This window comes from Simochromis diagramma, unplaced genomic scaffold (genome assembly GCF_900408965.1).
Source record: "Simochromis diagramma unplaced genomic scaffold, fSimDia1.1 OVJJ01000361.1, whole genome shotgun sequence".
Taxonomy (NCBI): domain Eukaryota; kingdom Metazoa; phylum Chordata; class Actinopteri; order Cichliformes; family Cichlidae; genus Simochromis; species Simochromis diagramma.
Genome location: NW_024386860.1, coordinates 15,021,124 through 15,037,583, shown reverse-complemented (window position 1 = coordinate 15,037,583; position 16,460 = coordinate 15,021,124). Strand labels below are relative to the sequence as shown.

Here is a 16,460-nt window from a genome sequence, read left to right as displayed (position 1 = left end):
GTTTTGATCTACTGCTGAATATTTTTATAAAATCGTTTTTCTGTTTTAGCCTCAGCTATGTTGACACAAAGGCATCTGCTGTGATGCTTACACATTAGATAAAGTCTCGAAAGTGTCAGCTTTCTTTTTATAGTTATACAAATATGCAAATGTCCTGATCTATGATCTGAATTATACTATTGACTGACTGTCTGAGGCTAACAGTTACACAATCATACCAAAACGCTGTCCTGATACTTTCCACTTTCTCTTTTGTATCACACATACTGAGACAATATTCGGGATAAATAACCAAGAAAACAATTTATTTATTCAGTTTAGAGGTTTACACATCATTATAATCACAGAGCCCGCTTCACTTGAATTGTCCACTTGATGGCGCAGTAGAGCAAATGAATCATCACAATGCTTCGAACCATTGGTCGACCAATTGGGTGGAAAGCTTCAGTTCATGTGAGGCTTCATCTCACCATCACTAGTGAACAGGATAAAGAGAAACCTAACCTCAAACCTACATGCGGTGGAAACACAGGGAAATAACACAGACCAGCAACAAGCAGGAGAAAACACAGGGCTTATATACTCACAGGAGCAATCAGGGAATGGGATACAGGAAAGCAACACAGCTGGGAGAAATCAGAGTTGATGAGACAGGGGAAACGTAAACTGAACACACTGACATTAGACAAGGCGGCTTCAAAGTAAAATAGGAAATACAACAGGTATGCACAGACACAAACTTAACACAAGATATGTCAACACGGAGGGAACAGAAAGATGTGGGACCAGGGCAGGCACAGAGACACAGAACAAAAGGAGCTTGAAATACAAAACAGAAACAAAACCTGAGAGCAAGAAATTCCCAACAAGAATGAATCTAAAACACAAGATAATAATCAAAACAAAAACCAATGAGTCCGCAGACTCAGGACCATGACAAAAGCAATAATAAGAATTAACTTTGACTCGGCTGTTGCTGAGAACTTTTGTAAATTAAAACATCGAAGAACAGTCAATTAAAATATTTACACTTAAAGTTAACATCTGAAAACTGGAGAAGTGGAGAACAAAAGAATGGCAGGACTTGATACTGTCAATGAGAGATGAACAGTATCTGAAAGATATGTTCTTAAGAAGTGGGGGAAAATGCAGTTAAGACCTGAAATAGGACCTGAGAGATGCATCTGGCACTTCAGTTGATCCACTGACTATTCACTGAAATCTCATAAAAATGGTTTTCAGGGAAGTGTGGTTGTCAGTATCAAGAAGCCATTCTTAAGGAATGGAAGTATACGGAGGAAGTGAGTATAGAAGTAGAACAGTGAGTTTCTACAGCCATGATGGAAAGTTGGGTTGTTTTGTGTTTTTGTTTGTTTTTTTGTTGTTGTTGTTTTGTGGTGTTGGTAATAATACATTTTTTTTCTTTTACTGTTTCACAAAGGGCTAAAAAGTCATTGAAAATTTTTGAAAAATGTATTCAAGCAATTTGGCAGGACAAAGTAAAAGCAGAATTAAAAACAAGAATAATCACAAAATAATAATGAAATCACATCAGTTATACTATGTAATTAACCTACTCTGATTTTGTTCTTATCTTTGGTAAGAGTATGAGTACACTTTGGCCACAGATGTCCTTATCTCTGTGTCTGTGCTAATGGAAAGGATCTAACAGGGAAGCAGGGTGCATTGAATATTCAATCCTTCAGGAGTATAGAGAGACCCCAAACCTTCTTAATATTGGGAGAAGCAGCAAGAAGCTTGGAAAGCTGCAATTCAGCCAGGGGTCTCTTTACCCCAAGTTACTCAACAAGCATTACTTCATGTTATAGTGTTATTTGTCATCATAGTGATTGGTTTACCAGACCGATTACCTACAGACTATTTACTGACATTGAAATAGTAAATTCAGCCCCACAATTTTAAAACAATTTTATTGCAACGATACAAATTCCTCAAACATCAACAATGAACACGGCTGAATATAATAACCTTTTTGTGTTTACTGCCAACTATTTCTTTTAATTTATATAATACATTAATAAAGGGGACAATATTAAATAACAGCAACATATCAGCATCTCTTTGATAATGTGGCAAAGTTTAAGGCATATGTTGCATATACAGTGCCATGAAAAACTAATTTTCCCCCTTTGGCATTCCTTAGTTTTTTGCATATTTCCCACACTTAAATATTTTGCATAATTAATTTTTAATTTTAGACAATGTACATCCAGCTATCAAGGTTCAAAGGACTGTTTTTAAATGAACTTGATTATCCACAAATGGAGAAAACTGAACAGTGGTGAAACTTCCCAGGCATGGCTGGCCTACCGAAATTACTCCAAAAGTGCATTGTCCCAATATGTCCCAAGGAGAGAACCACTACTCACTACTCACAACACACCGCATTTGCTACAAAAAATGTTAATCCCCAAAACCTTTGAAAAATATCATTTGGACTAATGAGTTAAAAGTTGAACATTTTGGAAGATTTTCACCGTGCTATTCCAAGTGAAAAGCTGTTCAAGCTGTTCCCACCACTAACACGTGATCCTACACTGTGTTCACTGCATCATTCCATGTTTGCACTGATCACCACCTGCACTCATGTATAAATCTATCTACTTAGCACTTTTAATTTTTATTTTTATGTTTATTTAAGCATTGTCTGACAGTAGGTTTTGCACTAAGTACCACAGCAATTTCCTAATGTTGTAAACTGCTCAACATTTGGCAATAAAACCCATTCTGATTCTGAAAAGAACATCACATCAACAAAAATAGTGCTGGTAGTGTAATCCTTTGGGGCTGCTTTTCTCCTTTGGTATCTGAATGACTTTTTGTATTTTAAAATTGGAAAATAATAATAATAATAATTTTTCTAAAAAATTCAAAAATCCTGAAGGAGAATATCTGGCCATCAATTTCTGTCCTGAATCTTAAGCACACTTGGGTTACAAAGCTGAGCAGTGATCCAAAACACACCTAGTTCCTCTAAGTTTCTCTGTTTTCCTCATTCTCTTGTTTCTTGGGTTGAATCTTCCACTGCAGTTTGAAATCAGTCAATCCTTGATTTCTTAGCTTGGCTCCTAGCTGTGACAGAATAGAAAGATAAGTAGGTGGTTTCATCATTTTATTGAAGCTATCTGTCAGTATATTTATCCATTGCTTTTTCTTTGTAGTTTGTTTGCTTTACTTTAAATTTTTCCAGAAGCAAAAACAAAAATTTTACCTGTTGGAGTATCTGGACATTAATTGCAGAGTCAGTTAAGTCAACATCAGTCAAAAACGTAATCTTCACTGTCGTCCTCAACTTTGCAACTTAGCAGGAAACATGTAACCAAAAAATAAAAGTAAGTTTTGACAAACTGAGAAACAGGAGTTGTTGTTAGTCAGGGTATGTTTTTTTGTTTGTTTGTTTATTTGTTTTGTGTGTGTTATTGAACATTTACCTTGATGGCAAATGAAAGCATAATTCATTGTACATATGTCGTCATCCCACTTGTGGAGGTTATTCTCCACCACACAATGCTGGTTACCTTGAGGGTCATTTGGGCTGGAACTTTGCCAGTTTTTAAAGGAGCTCTGACTCTTGTCAGACCAGGTCCATGGCACTCGGTACAGACCGATCCAAATGTAGTTGCTGTTTGGTTTTAATGAACTGACCTCAGCGTTCTCTTCACTGTTTTCGATCACTGCCAAGTCCATGCTTAGTTTTATGCAGTGTTCTCGAGCAGAGGGCCATGTTTTTGCAATAGAGATGTACATGTAGTTTTTCTTGTTTTGCTGTGTAACTGCAGCAGATAGAAAATAAGCCAGTAAGCGGGAAAGAAAGTGTTTAAGCATTCAAGTAATCATGGCAGATGACAAATGATGCTGAATTTATTATGGATATCAAATAGTTAACATTGTAAATGAAAGAGTAAAAATTTTGGATAATCAATTTAATGTTTTCAAATCACTACTCAAACTTTTTGAGTTAGGGGTTTTCTTATGTTTTATACAACAAATCTTCAGTGATGTTTTCTGTGAAATCTACTAGTAAAAAATGCAGGTTAAGTCATTAGTGAGGTCAGAAACCCATGAATGAAAATATTTTCTTACCATTGTAGCAAACGAAACTTGTGTTTGCGCCACAGTTTTTATCAAACCACTTTCCTTCAAGACCCATCATTACACAAGTTTCATTTCCTTGATAATTATCTGGATTGGTATAGTACCAGTTGTTGTAAACAGTTTTGCTCGTTTCACCAGTTACTGCCCATCTCCAGGAGTTGGTGTCATTGCCTAGCGTATTCTTCCAGGATTTGGGATCATCCTGCAGTCCAATCCATGCACAGTCGTAGGAAAAAGTTGAATTTAGCCTGCTTATATCATCCATGCTTTCGAAGGTGGCCAGGTCAGTGTACTTCTCTCTGCAGTATTGTTGAGCATCTTTCCAGTTCATTTTTTTGTCAACGTAGTAGTACTTACGAGGAGGGAACTTTGAGCAGGAGCAGAGACTAAACCCTAACATTGGTAATAGATAGTATAAGTAGTATTAAGTTAATTATTTGCATAATACACACAAGAAAAGGATAAACAAACATTAAAGAGCCCTTAGTGCGATCTTTGTAACTACATTTACAGGCTACACAGGGGTACCAGTCTACTAATATAAAAACAAGGAGGCCAGTAATGTTGCAGTAATGCCCAAATATTATAAGATCAATATTGAATTCAATATTTGCCATTGAATTGCCATATCCTAGCATATTTTACTTTGTTGCTGGGGTCATAACTACTGGATTACTTGAAGATGAAACAATAATTCAGGTTTATTTCAACCATGGCATATTTTCCTATTTAGTCAGAAAGCTAACATTCAGTTTTAGAATTTAGCAACTCAGCGCTGAGTTGCTCCTGCAGACTTGATTTTGGTCTCTTTTATGGATTCCAGTTCAAATAACAATGGCCAACACTGTAACACTGTGAGGAATCATGAAATCGTTTTTCACCAGTATATGTCCTTCTGTGTGCATATTAAACAAATATATTGGAATGCTTTCTTGCATTTACACAATATCTCTTCATAACCTTCAGCTGATCCAAAATGCTGAAGCAAGGGTAATGACAAGGACTATAAAAAGAGACAATGTTTCCCCCATATGGGCTTAATTGACGTGCAAGCTAAATTGAAAACAGTTTTTATTTTTAGTTGCATGAAAGCACTTCAACAAGCCACTTTTCTCTGTAGGTAGCTGAATAACTTAAGTCACATTTTACCTTTAATGTAAGTTCCCCATAAAAGTAATGTTACTCAACTCGTGGTTATGTGTGCTCTGCTGGTCTCCATTGAAACAGACACATGGAGGAGAGCAGATGCTCATAAAATACTAGAAGAGAGACGTAAAGTTCTTGTTCATGAAAACTTGTGAGTGAAAGTTGAGGCAGTGTCTGCATGGGAGTAGCTCATGTTATGCACAGAATCAAAATTATAGCTTTAGATTTCTATATTTAATTTTGAGGAATAGAGATCATTTGTAGGGTTCATTCAATGCCTCTTTGCACCTCCTCAAAGTTTTAACAAAATGAAACATAAGATTTTTTTGACACACTGTTTTTGAGGTAATGGAAAATGTCCTGCTATGGCTTCTTTTTCAACTTTACAATTCAAATCACACATTTCCATTATGCAAATTTGGGGATCTTACCAAAGAGAAGGAGAGTCAGTTTTGGGAAACAGCCCATTTCGGATTTCACTGGCGAGAGGAGGAATATAGGTCAACACAAATAAAAACAAAAAACAAACAAAAAAAACCAACAACTTTAAAGCCACTTTTCATTATATCTGTTCCCGGTTTTCTCTGATTTGTTAATCCACAAAAGAATGACATAGCATGCTTTTGAGAATGAGAATAAAGTCAGAAAATAATGACTTTAAAAGTTTTCTTTGGGAATATATAAAAAAGAACATAATATGAGAACACACTACATTACTTACTTAAATAGTAATAAATAAATGTTTAAAGATTACAGTAAAAATTGTTCTAACAGTCTTATTGCCCAGACAAATAATTTATTTACTTATTTTACTCTAGACAAAAGAAAAAGAACAGAATTTCTATAGTAGCTTGTGGAAAAAAATAGAAACTTTCCTGTCATTTAATTGTTTATCTATTACTTCATTATGTCGATTACTTTAAAGAGTCCAAAATTTAAACCTTCTGTCACATTTTTGAAAGATGTCAGTTAGGCTGGATTGGAGCTTCTGGCCCCCACGCCTTACACGTCTTACACGTCTGCCTTAGCCTCACAGACAGGTTTTTTGGGGGTTTTTTTTGGTGTGGCAGCTACTTCAACCATTATCCCTGCCACACCAATTTTGTCCACAAAGAGTAAGATCAGTCTTAATCATGCAACCTTTCATTAGTTTTGATGTTGTGACTGATCAGTCTAAGTTTGTATTGTATTGATGAGGATTTTTTTTTTTCAATAGAAATAACAGAAAATAGTGAAAATTTGGAAATTAGAATTCCCAAATCTTGTCTTCAAGTCAGTCCAGACCCCAGATTTATTCACCCTAAAAGCCGTTATCTTTGTATTTTCGGGAGTTTGACGAAATTATCTTTCTTTTTTTCTGTTTATTATTAGTTAATATATAACTAAAAAGAGACAACCACTGTTCATTTATTAACATATAATATATGCAATAGAATAAGTGCATATTGTTCTATCTATAATTTAGGCAAAAAAAGGCACAATAACAAAATCTAAATGTTTTGAAACACTCAAATTCTGGAAATATAAAGATATACTTACAAGTTTGGTCAAAACTGTTTTAAGGTTGAGATCTGAATGCTCCACGTATGAATACAGGCAATGAATTTACCACCCTTTAAATGGTTAGTCTTGGACCTTATTGGACCTGAGAGATGCATCTGGCCCTTCAGTTGATCCACTGACTATTCACTGAAATCTCATAAAAAATCTCATAAAAATGGTTTTCAGGGAAGTGTGGTTGTCAGTATGAAGAAGCCATTCTTAAGGAATGGAAGTATACGGAGGAAGTGAGTATAGAAGTAGAACAGTGAGTTTCTACAGCCATGATGGAAAGTTGGGTTGTTTTGTGTTTTTGTTTGTTTTTTTGTTGTTGTTGTTTTGTGGTGTTGGTAACAATACATTTTTTTTCTTTTACTGTTTCACAAAGGGCTAAAAAGTCATTGAAAATTTTTGAAAAATGTATCCAAGCAATTTGGCAGGACAAAGCAAAAGCAGAATTAAAAACAAGAATAATCACAAAATAATAATGAAATCACATCAGTTATACTATGTAATTAACCTACTCTGATTTTGTTCTTATCTTTGGTAAGAGTATGAGTACACTTTGGCCACAGATGTCGTTATCTCTGTGTCTGTGCTAATGGAAAGGATCTAACAGGGAAGCAGGGTGTATTGAATATTCAATCCTTCAGGAGTATAGAGAGACCCCAAACCTTCTTAATATTGGGAGAAGCAGCAAGAAGCTTGGAAAGCTGCAATTCAGCCAGGGGTCTCTTTACCCCAAGCTACTCAACAAGCATTACTTCATGTTATAGTGTTATTTGTCATCATAGTGATTGGTTTACCAGACCGATTACCTACAGACTATTTACTGACATTCAAATAGTAAATTCAGCCCCACAATTTTAAAACAATTTTATTGCAACGATACAAATTCCTCAAACATCAACAATGAACACGGCTGAATATAATAACCTTTTTGTGTTTACTGCCAACTATTTCTTTTAATTTATATAATACATTAATAAAGGGGACAATATTAAATAACAGCAACATATCAGCATCTCTTTGATAATGTGGCAAAGTTTAAGGCATATGTTGCATATACAGTGCCATGAAAAACTAATTTTCCCCCTTTGGCATTCCTTAGTTTTTTGCATATTTCCCACACTTAAATATTTTGCACAATTAATTTTTAATTTTAGACAATGTACATCCAGCTATCAAGGTTCAAAGGACTGTTTTTAAATGAACTTGATTATCCACAAATGGAGAAAACTGAACAGTGGTGAAACTTCCCAGGCATGGCTGGCCTACCGAAATTACTCCAAAAGTGCATTGTCCCAATATGTCCCAAGGAGAGAACCACTACTCACTACTCACAACACACCGCATTTGCTACAAAAAAATGTTAATCCCCAAAACCTTTGAAAAATATCATTTGGACTAATGAGTTAAAAGTTGAACATTTTGGAAGATTTTCACCGTGCTATTCCAAGTGAAAAGCTGTTCAAGCTGTTCCCACCACTAACACGTGATCCTACACTGTGTTCACTGCATCATTCCATGTTTGCACTGATCGCCACCTGCACTCATGTATAAATCTATCTACTTAGCACTTTTAATTTTTATTTTTATGTTTATTTAAGCATTGTCTGACAGTAGGTTTTGCACTAAGTACCACAGCAGTTTCCTAATGTTGTAAACCTGCTCAACATTTGGCAATAAAACCCATTCTGATTCTGAAAAGAACATCACATCAACAAAAATAGTGCTGGTAGTGTAATCCTTTGGGGCTGCTTTTCTCCTTTGGTATCTGAATGACTTTTTGTATTTTAAAATTGGAAAAAAAAAAATAATAATTTGTCTAAAAAACTCAAAAATCCTGAAGGAGAATATCTGGCCATCAATTTCTGTCCTGAATCTTAAGCACACTTGGGTTACAAAGCTGAGCAGTGATCCAAAACACACCTAGTTCCTCTAAGTTTCTCTGTTTTCCTCATTCTCTTGTTTCTTGGGTTGAATCTTCCACTGCAGTTTGAAATCAGTCAATCCTTGATTTGTTAGCTTGGCTCCTAGCTGTGACAGAATAGAAAGATAAGTAGGTGGTTTCATCATTTTATTGAAGCTATCTGTCAGTATATTTATCCATTGCTTTTTCTTTGTAGTTTGTTTGCTTTACTTTAAAATTTTCCAGAAGCAAAAACAAAAATTTTACCTGTTGGAGTATCTGGACATTAATTGCAGAGTCAGTTAAGTCAACATCAGTCAAAAACGTAATCTTCACTGTCGTCCTCAACTTTGCAACTTAGCAGGAAACATGTAACCAAAAAATAAAAGTAAGTTTTGACAAACTGAGAAACAGGAGTTGTTGTTAGTCAGGGTATGTTTTTTTGTTTGTTTGTTTATTTGTTTTGTGTGTGTTATTGAACATTTACCTTGATGGCAAATGAAAACATAATTCATTGTATATATGTCGTCATCCCACTTGTGGAGGTTATTCTCCACCACACAATGCTGGTTACCTTGAGGGTCATTTGGGCTGGAACTTTGCCAGTTTTTAAAGGAGCTCTGACTCTTGTCAGACCAGGTCCATGGCACTCTGTACAGACCGATCCAAATCTCATCACTGTTTGGTTTTAATGAATTGACCTCAGCATTCTCTTCACTGTTTTCGATCACTGCCAAGTCCATGCTTAGTTTTATGCAGTATTCTCGAGCAGAGGGCCATGTTTTTGCAATAGAGATGTACATGTAGTTTTTCTTGTTTTGCTGTGTAACTGCAGCAGATAGAAAATAAGCCAGTAAGCGGGAAAGAAAGTGTTTAAGCATTCAAGTAATCATGGCAGATGACAGATGATGCTGAATTTATTATGGATATCAAATAGTTAACATTGTAAATGAAAGAGTAAAAATTTTGGATAATCAATTTAATGTTTTCAAATCACTACTCAGACTTTTTGAGTTAGGGGTTTTCTTATATTTTATACAACAAATCTTCAGTGATGTTTTCTGTGAAATCTACTAGTAAAAAATGCAGGTTAAGTCATTAGTGAGGTCAGAAACCCATGAATGAAAATATTTTCTTACCATTGTAGCAAACGAAACTTGTGTTTGCGCCACAGTTTTTATCAAACCACTTTCCTTCAAGACCCATCATTACACAAGTTTCATTTCCTTGATAATTATCTGGATTGGTATAGTACCAGTTGTTGTAAACAGTTTTGCTCGTTTCACCAGTTACTGCCCATCTCCAGGAGTTGGTGTCATTGCCTAGCGTATTCAAATCAAATCAAATCAAATCAAATCAAATCACTTTTATTGTCACATCACATGTGCAGGTACATTGGTACAGCACATGTGAGTGAAATTCTTGTGTGCGAGCTTCACAAGCAACAGAGTTGTGCAAAATACAATAATGTAAACAAGCAAAATACAAGAATGGCTACATCTGAAACTAATAAATATATGTACAATATATAATAGTATATGCATTCTTCCAGAATTTGGGATCATCCTGCAGTCCAATCCATGCACAGTCGTAGGAAAAATTTGAATTTAGCCTGCTTATATCATCCATGTTTTCGAAGGTGGCCAGGTCTGTGTACTTCTCTCTGCAGTATTGTTGAGCGTCGTTCCAGCTCATTTTTTTGTCAACGTAGTAGTACTTACGAGGAGGGAACTTTGAGCAAGAGCAGAGACTAAACCCTAACATTGGTAATAGATAGTATAAGTAGTATTAAGTTAATTATTTGCATAATACACACAAGAAAAGGATAAACAAACATTAAAGAGCCCTTAGTGCGATCTTTGTAACTACATTTACAGGCTACACAGGGGTACCAGTCTACTAATATAAAAACAAGGAGGCCAGTAATGTTGCAGTAATGCCCAAATACTATAAGATCAATATTGAATTCAATATTTGCCATTGAATTGCCATATCCTAGCATATTTTACTTTGTTGCTGGGGTCATAACTGCTGGATTACTTGAAGATGAAACAATAATTCAGGTTTATTTCAACCATGGCATATTTTCCTATTTAGTCAGAAAGCTAACATTCAGTTTTAGAATTTAGCAACTCAGCGCTGAGTTGCTCCTGCAGACTTGATTTTGGTCTCTTTTATGGATTCCAGTTCAAATAACAATGGCCAACACTGTAACACTGTGAGGAATCATGAAATCGTTTTTCACCAGTATATGTCCTTCTGTGTGCATATTAAACAAATATATTGGAATGCTTTCTTGCATTTACACAATATCTCTTCATAACCTTCAGCTGATCCAAAATGCTGAAGCAAGGGTAATGACAAGGACTATAAAAAGAGACAATGTTTCCCCCATATGGGCTTAATTGACGTGCAAGCTAAATAAATTGAAAACAGTTTTTATTTTTAGTTGCATGAAAGCACTTCAACAAGCCACTTTTCTCTGTAGGTAGCTGAATAACTTAAGTCACATTTTACCTTTAATGTAAGTTCCCCATAAAAGTAATGTTACTCAACTCGTAGTTATGTGTGCTCTGCTGGTCTCCATTGAAACAGACACATGGAGGAGAGCAGATGCTCATAAAATACTAGAAGAGAGACGTAAAGTTCTTGTTCATGAAAACTTATGAGTGAAAGTTGAGGCAGTGTCTGCATGGGAGCATCTCATGTTATGCACAGAGTCAAAATTATAGCTTTAGATTTCTATATTTAATTTTGAGGAATAGAGATCATTTGTAGGGGTTCATTCAATGCCTCTTTGCACCTCCTCAAAGTTTTAACAAAATGAAACATAAGATTTTTTTGACACACTGTTTTTGAGGTAATGGAAAATGTCCTGCTAAGGCTTCTTTTTCAACTTTACAATTCAAATCACACATTTCCATTATGCAAATTTGGGGATCTTACCAAAGAGAAGGAGAGTCAGTTTTGGGAAACAGCCCATTTCGGATTTCACTGGAGAGAGGAGGAACATAGGTCAACACAAATAAAAACAAAAAACAAACAAAAAAACCCAACAACTTTAAAGCCACTTTTCATTATATCTGTTCCCGGTTTTCTCTGATGTGTTAATCCACAAAAGAATGACATAGCATGCTTTTGAGAATGAGAATAAAGTCAGAAAATAATGACTTTAAAAGTTTTCTTTGGGAATATATAAAAAAGAACATAATATGAGAACACACTACATTACTTACTTAAATAGTAATAAATAAATGTTTAAAGATTACAGTAAAAATTGTTCTAACAGTCTTATTGCCCAGACAAATAATTTATTTACTTATTTTACTCTAGACAAAAGAAAAAAAACAGAATTTCTATAGTAGCTTGTGGAAAAAAATAGAAACTTTCCTGTCATTTAATTGTTTATCTATTACTTCATTATGTCGATTACTTTAAAGAGTCCAAAATTTAAACCTTCTGTCACATTTTTGAAAGATGTCAGTTAGGCTGGATTGGAGCTTCTGGCCCCCACGCCTTACACGTCTTACACGTCTGCCTTAGCCTCACAGACAGGTTTTTTTTTTTTTTTTTGGTGTGGCAGCTACTTCAACCATTATCCCTGCCACACCAATTTTGTCCACAAAGAGCAAGATCAGTCTTAATCATGCAACCTTTCATTAGTTTCGATGTTGTGACTGATCAGTGTAAGTTTGTATTGTATTGATGAGGATTTTTTTTTCAATAGAAATAACAGAAAATAGTGAAAATTTGGAAATTAGAATTCCCAAATCATGTCTTCAAGTCAGTCCAGACCCCAGATTTATTCACCCTAAAAGCCGTTATCTTTGTATTTTTGGGAGTTTGAAGAAATGATCTTTCTTTTTTTCTGTTTATTATTAGTCAATATATAACTAAAAAGAGACAACCACTGTTCATTTATTAACATATAATATATGCAATAGAATAAGTGCATATTGTTCTATCTATAATTTAGGCAAAAAAAGGCACAATAACAAAATCTAAATGTTTTGAAACACTCAAATTCTGGAAATATAAAGATATACTTAGAAGTTTGGTCAAAACTGTTTTAAGGTTGAGATCTGAATGCTCCACATATGAATACAGGCAATGAATTTACCACCCTTTAAATGGTTAGTCTTGGACCTTATTGGACCTGAGAGATGCATCTGGCCCTTCAGTTGATCCACTGACTATTCACTGAAATCTCATAAAAAATCTCATAAAAATGGTTTTCAGGGAAGTGTGGTTGTCAGTATCAAGAAGCCATTCTTAAGGAATGGAAGTATACGGAGGAAGTGAGTATAGAAGTAGAACAGTGAGTTTCTACAGCCATGATGGAAAGTTGGGTTGTTTTGTGTTTTTGTTTGTTTTTTTTTTTGTTGTTGTTTTGTGGTGTTGGTAATAATACATTTTTTTTCTTTTACTGTTTCACAAAGGGCTAAAAAGTCATTGAAATTTTTTGAAAAATGTATTCAAGCAATTTGGCAGGACAAAGCAAAAGCAGAATTAAAAACAAGAATAATCACAAAATAATAATGAAATCACATCAGTTATACTATGTAATTAACCTACTCTGATTTTGTTCTTATCTTTGGTAAGAGTGTGAGTACACTTTGGCCACAGATGTCCTTATCTCTGTGTCTGTGCTAATGGAAAGGATCTAACAGGGAAGCAGGGTGCATTGAATATTCAATCCTTTAGGAGTATAGAGAGACCCCAAACCTTCTTAATATTGGGAGAAGCAGCAAGAAGCTTGGAAAGCTGCAATTCAGCCAGGGGTCTCTTTACCCCAAGTTACTCAACAAGCATTACTTCATGTTATAGTGTTATTTGTCATCATAGTGATTGGTTTACCAGACCGATTACCTACAGACTATTTACTGACATTGAAATAGTAAATTCAGCCCCACAATTTAAAAACAATTTTATTGCAACGATACAAATTCCTCAAACATCAACAATGAACACGGCTGAATATAATAACCTTTTTGTGTTTACTGCCAACTATTTCTTTTAATTTATATAATACATTAATAAAGGGGACAATATTAAATAACAGCAACATATCAGCATCTCTTTGATAATGTGGCAAAGTTTAAGGCATATGTTGCATATACAGTGCCATGAAAAACTAATTTTCCCCCTTTGGCATTCCTTAGTTTTTTGCATATTTCCCACACTTAAATATTTTGCACAATTAATTTTTAATTTTAGACAATGTACATCCAGCTATCAAGGTTCAAAGGACTGTTTTTAAATGAACTTGATTATCCACAAATGGAGAAAACTGAACAGTGGTGAAACTTCCCAGGCATGGCTGGCCTACCGAAATTACTCCAAAAGTGCATTGTCCCAATATGTCCCAAGGAGAGAACCACTACTCACTACTCACAACACACCGCATTTGCTACAAAAAAATGTTAATCCCCAAAACCTTTGAAAAATATCATTTGGACTAATGAGTTAAAAGTTGAACATTTTGGAAGATTTTCACCGTGCTATTCCAAGTGAAAAGCTGTTCAAGCTGTTCCCTATCTATCTACTTAGCCCTTTTAATTTTTATTTTTATGTTTATTTAAGCATTGTCTGACAGTAGGTTTTGCACTAAGTACCACAGCAATTTCCTAATGTTGTAAACCTGCTCAACATTTGGCAATAAAACCCATTCTGATTCTGAAAAGAACATCACATCAACAAAAATAGTGCTGGTAGTGTAATCCTTTGGGGCTGCTTTTCTCCTTTGGTATCTGAATGACTTTTTGTATTTTAAAATTGGAAAAAAAAATAAAATAATTTGTCTAAAAAATTCAAAAATCCTGAAGGAGAATATCTGGCCATCAATTTCTGTCCTGAATCTTAAGCACACTTGGGTTACAAAGCTGAGCAGTGATCCAAAACACACCTAGTTCCTCTAAGTTTCTCTGTTTTCCTCATTCTCTTGTTTCTTGGGTTGAATCTTCCACTGCAGTTTGAAATCAGTCAATCCTTGATTTCTTAGCTTGGCTCCTAGCTGTGACAGAATAGAAAGATAAGTAGGTGGTTTCATCATTTTATTGAAGCTATCTGTCAGTATATTTATCCATTGCTTTTTCTTTGTAGTTTGTTTGCTTTACTTTAAATTTTTCCAGAAGCAAAAACAAAAATTTTACCTGTTGGAGTATCTGGACATTAATTGCAGAGTCAGTTAAGTCAACATCAGTCAAAAACTTAGTCTTCACTGTCGTCCTCAACTTTGCAACTTAGCAGGAAACATGTAACCAAAAAATAAAAGTAAGTTTTGACAAACTGAGAAACAGGAGTTGTTGTTAGTCAGGGGTATGTTTTTTTGTTTGTTTGTTTATTTGTTTTGTGTGTGTTATTGAACATTTACCTTGATGGCAAATGAAAACATAATTCATTGTACATATGTCGTCATCCCACTTGTGGAGGTTATTCTCCACCACACAATGCTGGTTACCTTGAGGGTCATTTGGGCTGGAACTTTGCCAGTTTTTAAAGGAGCTCTGACTCTTGTCAGACCAGGTCCATGGCGCTCTGTACAGACCGATCCAAATCTCAACACTGTTTGGTTTTAATGAACTGACCTCAGCATTCTCATCACTGTTTTCGATCACTGCCAAGTCCATGCTTAGTTTTATGCAGTGTTCTCGAGCAGAGGGCCATGTTTTTGCAATAGAGATGTACATGTAGTTTTTCTTGTTTTGCTGTGTAACTGCAGCAGATAGAAAATAAGCCAGTAAGCGGGAAAGAAAGTGTTTAAGCATTCAAGTAATCATGGCAGATGACAGATGATGCTGAATTTATTATGGATATCAAATAGTTAACATTGTAAATGAAAGAGTAAAAATTTTGGATAATCAATTTAATGTTTTCAAATCACTACTCAAACTTTTTGAGTTAGGGGTTTTCTTATATTTTATACAACAAATCTTCAGTGATGTTTTCTGTGAAATCTACTAGTAAAAAATGCAGGTTAAGTCATTAGTGAGGTCAGAAACCCATGAATGAAAATATTTTCTTACCATTGTAGCAAATGAAACTTGTGCTTGCGCCACAGTTTTTATCAAACCACTTCCTTCAAGACCCATCATTACACAAGTTTCATTTCCTTGATAATTATCTGGATTGGTATAGTACCAGTTGTTGTAAACAGTTTTGCTCGTTTTCACCAGTTAATGCCCATCTCCAGGAGTTGGTGTCATTGCCTAGCGTATTCTTCCAGGATTTGGGATCATCCTGCAGTCCAATCCATGCAACCAGTCGTAGGAAAAAAGTTGAATTTAGGCCTGCTTATATCATCCATGTTTTCGAAGGTGGCCAGGTCTGTTGTACTTCTCTCTGCAGTATTGTTGAGCATCTTTCCAGTTCATTTTTTGTCAACGTAGTAGTATTACTTACCAGGAGGGAAACGTTGAGCAGGAGCAGAGACTAAACCCTAACATTGGGTAATAGATAGTATAAGTAGTATTAAGTTAATTATTTGCATAATACACACAAGAAAAGGATAAACAAACATTAAGAGCCCTTAGTGCGATCTTTGTAAACTACATTTACAGGCTACACAGGGGTACCAGTCTACTAATATAAAAAACAAGTGAGGCCAGTAATGTTGCAGTAATGCCCAAATATTATAAGATCAATATTGAATTCAATATTTGCCATTGAATTGCCATATCCTAGCATATTTTTACTTTGTTGCTGGGGTCATAACTACTGGATTACTTGAAGATGAAACAATAATTCA

General features: G+C 35.0%; 1 protein-coding gene and 1 long non-coding RNA gene across 2 annotated transcripts; both read right to left on the bottom strand.

Moving 5' to 3' along the window:
• Positions 1-7,632: 7,632 nt before the first annotated feature.
• On the bottom strand, positions 7,633-10,039 carry LOC120732866 (C-type lectin mannose-binding isoform-like). Its single transcript, XM_040030740.1, has 4 exons — positions 9,853-10,039; positions 9,201-9,542; positions 8,981-9,069; positions 7,633-8,841 (listed from the first exon to the last, which is right to left on the bottom strand). Exons 1-4 carry the CDS (start codon positions 9,920-9,922, stop codon positions 8,743-8,745), a joined length of 600 nt encoding a protein of 199 aa, XP_039886674.1. The 5' UTR covers positions 9,923-10,039; the 3' UTR covers positions 7,633-8,742.
• Positions 10,040-14,261: 4,222 nt separating this feature from the next.
• On the bottom strand, positions 14,262-15,239 carry LOC120733181. Its single transcript, XR_005695752.1, has 3 exons — positions 15,087-15,239; positions 14,866-14,954; positions 14,262-14,726 (listed from the first exon to the last, which is right to left on the bottom strand). It is a non-coding gene; the product is annotated as an uncharacterized LOC120733181 (long non-coding RNA).
• Between the last annotated feature and the right edge of the window lie 1,221 nt (positions 15,240-16,460).

Bases quoted from the DNA above. Each gene is read 5' to 3' on its own strand.
- LOC120732866 (XM_040030740.1), bottom strand. From the start codon at position 9,922: ATGATGGGTCTTGAAGGAAAGTGGTTTGATAAAAACTGTGGCGCAAAC. The intron at 9,543-9,852 runs GTAAGAAAATAT...TATCTGCTGCAG, and splicing joins AAGTTTCGTTTGCTACAATG to TTACACAGCAAAACAAGAAA. The intron at 8,842-8,980 runs GTAAAATTTTTG...ATTCTGTCACAG, and splicing joins ATGTCCAGATACTCCAACAG to CTAGGAGCCAAGCTAACAAA.